The sequence below is a fragment of the Antrostomus carolinensis genome, unplaced genomic scaffold (genome assembly GCF_000700745.2).
Source record: "Antrostomus carolinensis isolate BGI_N321 unplaced genomic scaffold, ASM70074v2 scaffold3369, whole genome shotgun sequence".
In the NCBI taxonomy this organism is placed as follows: domain Eukaryota; kingdom Metazoa; phylum Chordata; class Aves; order Caprimulgiformes; family Caprimulgidae; genus Antrostomus; species Antrostomus carolinensis.
In genome coordinates, this window is record NW_010339146.1 from 1 (window position 1) to 9,693 (window position 9,693).

Sequence of the window (9,693 nt, forward strand, 5' to 3'; positions counted from 1 at the left end):
CTTCCAGTTTAAAGCCATCACCCCTCATCCTCTCCCTACCTGCCCCTGTAAAAAGTCCCTCCCCAGGTTTCTTGTCCTGCAGCCGCGCTGCTGTCTGTGCCAAACTTCCTTTTGGCTCCCTGAGCAGAGCATCCAGGGGCTGTGCTCCAGGCAGGGTCAGGTAGAGTGGGTTGCCCAGATCTGCGTCCAGTCAGGCTTCAAATGTCTCTGAGGATGGAGATTTCACAACCTCTCTGAGCAACCTGTTCCCGTGTCCCACCACCCTCATGGTTTTGGTTTGCTTTTTCTTATATTCATGTGGAATTTCCTGTGTTTCAGTTTGTGCCCTTTGTCCTGGCACTGGGCACCACTGAGAAGAGAATCTGTGTCCTTCTTTTTTACATTCTCCACTCAGATCTTTATATGCATTGATAAGAACTGGCTCCTCTCCACGTGAAACAGGCCCCTCAGCGGGTGAGATGCTTCAGTACCTTCATCACCTTCCATCTCCTCTATGTATTTCTTGTCCTGGGGAGCCCCATACTGGACTTAGAACTCCAAACGTGGCATCACCAGTGTTGAGTAGAGGGGAGGGATCACCTCCCTGGCTGGCAGTGCTCTTCATAATGCTGTTTAGAAGATCATCTATGTTTTCTTTTTAATTCAGGAACAGAAGAGCGATGGCTTTGAGAATGGTTGATGTGCCTTGTCACTCTGAGGTGACCGGTTGATGTTTGAACACCAGCTGATCTTTCTCTCTGGTGACCATATCCCAAAATGGGGAGGTAAGAATCCCAAAGGAACCATCTAATTAAACTGTGATGTGTGTTGAGTGAAGGACAGGGAACACAGTAATGAATTAATGCTAATGGTGAGTTCAAAGGTGGGAATAATGTCTTCACTACACTTAAGGCAGAGCATGAGCAAAGCAGAGCTAGAGCAGAGTAAGAAGTTTTATGAAGAAGTTTCCGGGGAGATCTTATAGCAGCCTTCCAATACCTGAAGGGGCTACAAGAAAGCTGGGGAAGGACTTTTCATAAGGGCAGTTAATGACAAAACAAGGGGAAATGGGTTTAAGCTGAAAGAGGGGAGGTTTAGATGAGATATTAGGAAGAAGTTCTTCACTGTGAGGGTGGTGAGACAGTGTCCCAGGTTGGCCAGAGAAGCTGTGGCTGCTCCTCCCTGGAAGTGTTCTCGGCCAGGTTGGATGAGGCTTTGAGCAACCTGGTCTAGTGGAAGGTGTCCCTGCTGCTGGCAGGGGGGTTGGGACTGGATGAGCTTTAAGGTCCCTTCCAACCCAAACCATTCTATGAATATTAAGACTCTGTTTGCCCTTAGCTTGTTTCAGAATGCATTGTGGTGCTTTGGGGTTAAGAAATTCCATTTTGAAAGCAGATAATTCTCTTTGGGTTTTTAGGATCAGCATCTCATGTTTGCTTCCTGCTTCTTGGCACTTCAGCATCTCTCCGGTGGGATGCCCGCGGATTCTCAACACCACTTTGAGACAGATCGTGGTGATAGGAATACTTGCTGCTGCTGTCTCTTTGCTTTACTACTCTCTGGTAGTCATCCGCAATAAGTATGGACGTGCCTACAGGGACAAAAGATTCCACAGGTGAGAGTTGAAAAGACACTTGTGGAAAGGAATGAAATGAAATGTAGTTTTGGTGTGAAAGAGAAAACACTGACAGGTTGTGTCTGTAAAATACATGAATGGGGAGGAAGAAGTGTGAGTAAAACTTCCTGCTTTTTTTTTTTTTTGATGAAGCTTTCCTTATCTATGTTGATTTTAATTTAGCAGTAATTCAACTTTCTAGTATTTTATGTATCTGTAGCAGCTCTTAAGTGGAAAAAATATTGCATAATAAATTATTTGGAAATGACTTTTGGCCTTTTTTTTGGGAATTTGATTCTTATGGGTGGCACTTCACTTTTTTTTTCCTTCATCAACAGTACAATAGTGAAAACTGTGTGATTCTTCTGATGGCAACTGTTGTCCTGTTTTGAGTCTGATGTTGAGAAAAACTTCTGTATGTGTCTTAATTGGCACGTAGTAATGTTTAGTTTTCTTCTAGGTATCTTGCCCGAGTAACTGACACTGAAGCTACAGATACAAACAACCCCAATCTCAACTATGGAATCGTTGTGGACTGTGGCAGCAGCGGCTCTAGGATTTTTGTGTATTGTTGGCCAAGGCACAATGGTAATCCCCACGATCTGTTGGACATCAAACAGATGAGGGACAAAAACAGAAAACCCGTTGTTATGAAAATTAAACCAGGTACTGGAAAGAAGTTAATTTTAAAGGAGATTTTTTTTTTTTTGAGACTAATTTTGCTTTTTCAAACCCTGTATTTACAGTGTCTGGGTAAAGGACACTTGTGAGTGGTCAGCGTGGCACTCTTCCAGATTCCTTTGGGTTTGGTTTGCAGAGAGCTTTGTTCAGCTTTAAAGCTTGGAACATGACACTGACGGGCAGGAGAGAGAGGTTTCTCTGTGGACTAAGACAGTTGCTGGTTCAGTTGCCGGTTAACTGTCAGGTTCTGTTTATTTAGTGAATAAACAATTGACTTTCTGTAAAGCTATTGGAACCAATTCTGTAAATAGCTACTATATCTAATACAATTTTGTTGTTTATTGTTTAGAGGATGATTAAGTGTTAGCTTCATTCTTATTTTCTTATTTCTGTGGCTGATTTCTTGGGTTTGGCTTTGAGTTGTTGGTTTCTTTGTGCATTGGTTATCAAGATTTTCCAGGAAGTGCCCAATGCTCTTGTATTTCTCTCTCTCACTAGGCATTTCGGAGTTTGCCAGCTCTCCTGAAAAGGTCAGTGATTATATTTCTCCGCTTCTGAGCTTTGCTGCTGAACATGTGCCACGTGCAAAACACAAAGAGACTCCTCTTTATATTCTGTGTACTGCAGGAATGAGGATTCTGCCAGAAAGGTTATTGGCTGTCTTATTTTTAGCCTTTAGAATAGTGATCCTGGTGTGTCTTGACTATTTTTAACTGTTCAAAATGTAATTTTGCAGCCAGCAGAAGGCAATACTTGAAGATCTGCTCACTGATATTCCTGTGCATTTTGATTTTCTGTTTTCGGACTCGCATGCAGAGGTTATTTCTGGGAAACAGGAAGGTAAGTTAACACTGGAAAAATTGTATTTGAAATGTTCATTACTTCCATGGTGCAACTTGGATAATTTTTTGTTGTTGTTGTTGCTTTTTAAAATTCTGGTTTGGTTGAGAGATCTTATTTCTCAGTAGCAAGATCTGGAGTGTGGAGATGTTAATCTGCTGTGATCTTCTAACTTGGCTAAATATTTTCTAATTAGCAGTGAAAATATCTGTATTTAGCAAGAATTTTAGTCCATTTTCTCTGGCTTTGGGGAGCGAGGGGTAAGGATAAGGCACAACATTCTTGATGGAAGAAACTTTGCAGGGAAAAATGGCTTCTAAAGAAGTGATGTTTCGATGTGCTCAGCTCACTAGGGGCTTAAAATCACTTTGAAAGCTAAACATGCTTTTTTTTTTTCCCTGAAATTTACACATCAGTCTGTCTTTGATACATTGAATTAGGATTTTTATCATAGTCTTGACTTGGGAGACTAAAAATAGAATAACTTGTCAGGAATGTTTGACTTGTATTTTATATAATAAAATATGAACAGTGATATATCTTAACTCATCTGCAAAAAAATTCCTCTTTGTTTTTAAGATGTTATGTACCAGATATGCCTGAAATGTCCAAATATGTTTTCTTATGCATGTAGGAGTATATGCATGGATTGGCATCAATTTTGTTCTGGGAAGATTTGAACATACAGATGATGGTAAGTGTGTTAAATCTGAAGTTGATTTTTTTAAGAAGGACTTAACCTTCCTGTGTTTTCACTGTTGATGGTGTGTTTTCAGACAGAGCTGTTAGTGAATAGTGTGTGTGCAGATGCTAACGTTGGCTTCATTTGTGCGTGAAATTTCAATGAGCTGCATTGCTACAAAAAATCAGTTCAGAAGAAGAAATGTAGTGCTGCTTTAGGCCCACCCTAGTTGTTTTTCTCACTGCCTTCTTGTTGTTTTAATCCAGAGGATGAAGCGATTGTGGAAGTGCACATCCCAGGCAGTGAAAACAAAGACACCATCTTTCGTAAGAGGACTGTGGGTATTCTTGACATGGGCGGAGTGTCGACTCAGATAGCATATGAAGTCCCTAAAACTGTAAGCTTTGCCTCTTCACAGCAGGTTATTATCTGTGCAACTTTTCTTCTTTTTCTTTTTGGTTTTATTTTAATGCATTATTCTTTGTTTTGTTTTCTTTCTTTTGAGTCCTGTTCTTCATTACCTCACATTGCAAAAACCAAGGCAAGAGAAGATGGCAAATATGAGTCCTTCATCAGCTAAGCATTTCATTTGTATTTTGTTCATTCAGAAACTTTAATTCAATTAATATGATTTGCCACTGATTTTTGCTTGGATGAGCATTCTTTGTGTGTCTGCCTGTGTTTATGTACAATTTAAAAATTTCTTTTACTTAAGAGACTGTATTCTAGAGTTTAGAAACCACAAGTCGTGTGGTTCTTATAGAAGAACTTGCATGAGATATGACTTTTTCCTTTAAGTTGGATTGGTAGAAACTGAATTAACAGGACACGGGGGTAACAGTGGAGTTTGTTTAAATATCACTTACATCCTCAGTGAAGTTCATCTGTTGTAGGAAGCAGATTTTTTTCATTACAAGTCTTAAATGGAACATAAGTTGCTCTAACTTCAATCCACAGAGTTCTGGAGTAATTCCTGAATCTTTGAAGTTGGATAACCTCTCGTTATCTTAACTGATAAATTATCTCAAGTAAGAATAGCATAAACCCCCCACGTTTTGACTCTCAATGCACTGTTCTAATGATGTATATATTGATATATTTTTTTTTAATCTTCCTGTGAAATGATGGGTTTTCATTATTACAGGTTTTAATAACTATGTTGCCTTTCAGACAGATGGTGTCACAAATAGTTTGGGCTGTTAAACAAAAGTATGGGCGTTCAGATTCAGAGCAGATTGCCCCAGTCAGATATGACTTGGAAATAGGAAGAGTTGCAGACAATTGATGGTGACTGTTACATGGATCTGTCTGAACATAAGCTGATATAAAATAGGCATTCTGGTTGTGGAACCTGTCCAGGTTCTCAGATGAAGAATGACAAGAGAGTCAAAGAACTGAATGTGATGCTTGCAGTCCTGCTGTTTCTCATTTACAACGTCAGTTGGAAGCCATGCAATGTTACACTACATTTCTGAGCGTGTTCTGTATGAAGTGCTTCTGCTACACAGCTCTTAAATATCTGAAAAGCTACTGCAAGTGACTGATGTATGGTATGTGAGGAGAGCTGAGTGACTGACAGGTCTCTTGAAAAGTTTAAGAACTCCATGTTGGAAAATTAAGAACAGCTCTGCTGGGAAGACCACAGATCTACCTGGCCTAGCAATCATGAGTATGGGGACTCGGTCAGAAGTGGTAGCTTTGAGTTTAGTAGACACAGCACAGACTTTTTCATAGAAAAATATACTTTAGCATCCATGGTAGCAGTTCCTTTACAGTTCCTTGAGTATCAGCAGTGATAATGCAGTTCTCTGCAATCACTGTGCTTTCCTCTCCCTGTGAAGTAGAAGGCAACGTGGACCTGTGGAAAAACCAAATAGATGAGTAAGGAATGAAGCTTGAAGATGTCAAAGACATCTCGTTGTCAAAGAACTCACCTTTAGGTTCTGGTTCATCTTGTTTATACCTAATCTTTGTGCTTGTGTTCCTACAGGAGGAAGTAGCCAAAAACTTGCTTGCAGAATTCAACTTGGGCTGTGATGCTCATCAAACTGAGCACGTGTACAGAGTCTATGTTGCAACATTCCTTGGCTTTGGAGGAAATGCAGCACGCCAGAGATATGAAGACAATCTATTTACCAGTACAGTGCTTAAAAACAGGTAGGTGGCTGCAATCACTTGGGAATGTTGGTTCTGTGCATCACTAGGCTCAATAACCCCCTAACTTGAATATATTTTAAAGTGTCCTGACATAGAACTTAATTTCTACAGCGTTCTGGATGCAATGCTGGAGTCTGAGTGAGGATGCTTTGTCTTGATGCTGTTTTATCGCAGAGCTTGATGTTTCTGACACGCAGTTGTGACTGTGCTTGCTCTTTTATCCAGGCTGTTGGGCAAGCAGATGGGCATGACTTCTGATTCACCTTACCTAGATCCTTGCCTGCCCCTGGATGCTCAGGATGAGATCCAGCAGAACGGACAGATCATGTATTTGCGGGGAACAGGAGATTTTAATCTGTGTCGTGAGATTATTCAGCCATTCATGAATAAGACTAATGAAACACAGACATCTCTTAATGGTGTCTATCAGCCTGCTGTGCACTTTCAGAACAGTGAATTCTATGGTTTCTCTGAGTTCTACTACTGCACCGAGGATGTGTTACGCATGGGAGGAGATTACAATGCTGCTAAATTTACTAAAGCTGCAAAGGTAAAGTGTTCTTGAGATTAATTTATTCTAATTCAAAACAACTACTCTTTAGAAGTGTTTTGTCCTGAAAGTCTTGCAACAAAACTCTTTTTTTAAAGATCCAAAATCCTTTGACCCTGCAATGAACTATCACAGGGCGTCTCACTGGGTTTTCTTTTAGAATACTTGTTTTAAGGCACAATACTAAAATTGACTGTAGAGGGAATGGGACTCGTGGTCGAGTTCTAGCAGAACTATTGATAATGGGGAAATCCATGCTGCTGCCACCCCTTGCTTCTTTTTAGGTATGTCTTAGTTGTTGTTAGAAAAAGAATTTCTTTTCCTCTTGCTTTCTGCTTCTTTGTACCAGATTCCCAAGTGTTACTCCTAACAGGGATCAATACTCCTAACAGGTTTCTTCATTTGTATTTTAGTTCAAAGTAAGGCTGCAACATAAAGCAGAGGAACATGACCTGTTTTGTCAATGCTTTAAAAATAGGTTGTCTATTTTTCATGTCTGAGTACGTGACCAAAGAGTTTAAGTGCTATTGAATATTAATTTAACCACAAATGCTAAATATGGATCAAATTATTACAGAGAATGCCATGAAATTTGTGATCTGACTTATTAGCAATGCAAGGGAAGAGGTTATTTTTGAGTTTTCTAGCTTTCAGTATTTACAGAGCATCTTATCTAGTGGCATTTTTTTTTCTTCTCAAGGCAGAAGCAATGTTGAAGTCTTTCTTCTTTTTTCTTTTTTCTTTTTTTTTGTTTTCTTGAAGGATTATTGTGCCACTAAGTGGTCTGTCCTACTGGAACGTTTTGACCGTGGTCTTTATGCATCACATGCTGATCTCCACAGATTGAAGTAAGTATTTGTGTTTGTACAGCAGATTCATTCATGCAGAATTGCCAGGGAGAGGTCATGTCCAAATGATCCACTTAATGAAATCATTGAAAGTGTGAATATAACATTAAATATTGCATCAGCCATTAAAAAAGTACTGATAATTACATGTCTGAATGTGCTCCCCAGTCCTCTGGGACTCTGTAACTGCTGGTCTGATTTCATATCACTCTTTCTCTAGGTACCAGTGTTTTAAGTCTGCCTGGATGTATGAAGTATTTCACAGTGGCTTTGCTTTTCCTGTGAGTTACAGCAATTTGAAAACAGCTCTGCAGGTTTATGATAAAGAGGTGCAGTGGACATTGGGAGCCATCCTTTACCGAACACGGTTTTTACCTTTAAGGTACCAGTTGTTTTCTCAAATGCCTGGGAAGAGCATTTAGGTGGAAGGTATGGGGCTTTTCTGAAGGGAAGAAGTATGGTGGTGGCAAAGCAGCTGTGAGGCAAATATGAGTCCTTCATCAGCTAAGCATTTCATTTGTATTTTGTTCATTCAGAAACTTTAATTCAATTAATAGAATTTGCCACTGATTTTTGCATGGATATGCATTCTTTGTGTGTCTGCCTGGGTTTATGTACAATTTAAAAATTTCTCTTATACTTAAGAGACTGTATTCTGGAGTTTAGAAACCACAAGTTGTGTGGTTCTTATAGAAGAACTTGCATGAGATATGACTTTTCCCTTGAAGTTGGATTGGAAGAAACTGAATTAACAGGACACGGGGGTAACAGTAGAGTTAGGGGGAGACAAATAGGGGGAGACAAGATGTTGTTTCTAATGCATTATATCTAACCCCAGGACATATCTCAGGTAGCTCAAGTAATGCTTTAGAAAGACTGTTCTGCTTAAAATGAGCTCTGTTTGCTTTGGTAAGATAGTTTGGAGGCAAAGTTTGGTTCACAGCTCATGTCTGTTATCCCTTTGATTCTTTTCAGAGACATCCAGCAAGAAAACTTCCGTGGAAGTCACTCCCACTGGAGGAGCTTCTCCTTTGTTTACAATCACTATTTGTTTTTTGTCTGTTTTCTGATTGTGCTGCTCTCCATCCTGCTTTACCTGCTAAGGCTCCGACGGATCCACAGGCGAATGCTGCGTAACAGCTCGTCTCCTTCCCTATGGATTGAGGAAGGCCTCCCACCACAGAAGATCGCAGGACCCTTATGAGATGCTGTGATGGAGAGCTTTGATTGGACTTTTTACTCAAAAAAGCCATTTTTGCCTCAGGGTTCCTCCTTTTCGTCCCTTTAAACCATTGAAGAAGCAGATTGGGAAAATGGGGTCAACTTGGCTTAGTCTTATCAGACAATACCTGCCAAAAATTACTGGTTTTATTTTAATGTTGCACTTTTGTGTGTAATGGGACGAGCAGAGACTCGTCAGTAAGTGAGAAGCAGCTGCTTAAGCTATGTGTGGTAAGAGAATGAGTGTGAATTCTCATCCTTTGGGTGAGATTGTGAAATCCTGTTAGTAAGGATGTTAGCTAGGATGAATGAGGACTGTTTTGATTTTTCTTTTCCAGATTCCAGGATTGGTATCACTTGAATTCTTAATTCTGAATCTCCTCAGTCAAAGAAAAGGAAGTGCAGGGTTTTCAAAAGTAGTAAGAAAACAACCTTTTTAAGGACAGCTTAATCTGATTTTATATTCTGGGATAAATACTGTGATGGAGAAGAAAAATCTATTGCACCCAATGCTGTGCTTCCAAAAAACTGCTCCAATCAGTTTTGTTCATTTGTGACAGTTTCCCCTTTTGTCCTGGAAGCTATATCCTCATGGTGGCAGAAGTCACTACTTTTTAATCTTTTCTTTCTGTTTCATAATCATTTGGAGATCTCCCTGAAACTTCTGTAGGGTGAAGAGAACTGGAACATGCCTAGGCTTTCGTTTCTGCTACAGTAGACATGCACAGTGTCTCTTTTTCTTTTTTGAGTACTCTTGATTGGTTAATTTATATTTTATTTAAAACTGTTAATTTTACTTGAAAGTAAATTTGTCCATGATTAAAAGTGAGATTTATATGAACTTCTGATATATGGATATTTTATTACACAATGTCACTTCTCTTCTCACTGTTTGTAGCCAACTGGCAAAACTTTCTTCTCTTCTAGCAGGTGGGAATATGCTGGAAAACTGAAGTTTTCACTATTGGAGAACTAGACACTTTGATACCATTTTTGTCACACTTAAGGTGCAGTTTATTCATCTGAAAAATCTGGATACTTTGAATTGTTTTGTCTCCTTTCGATATGCTTGCTTTTGACTTTGATGTATAGGAAATTTAAGCTTGAGCTGCTGAACTGC

At 39.6% G+C, this 9,693-nt stretch overlaps 1 protein-coding gene across 1 annotated transcript; it reads left to right on the forward strand.

The window, feature by feature from the left end:
- Positions 1–1,374: 1,374 nt before the first annotated feature.
- Positions 1,375–8,621, forward strand: ENTPD4 (ectonucleoside triphosphate diphosphohydrolase 4; the record flags this gene model as incomplete). The annotated part of the gene is made up of 11 exons (XM_029086937.1): positions 1,375–1,594; positions 2,055–2,260; positions 2,774–2,924; positions 3,012–3,115; positions 3,750–3,809; positions 4,064–4,194; positions 5,788–5,954; positions 6,180–6,504; positions 7,267–7,352; positions 7,573–7,734; positions 8,328–8,621. Coding segments are annotated over 11 exons (1,841 nt in total), but the record flags the coding sequence as incomplete, so codon positions are not given.
- Between the last annotated feature and the right edge of the window lie 1,072 nt (positions 8,622–9,693).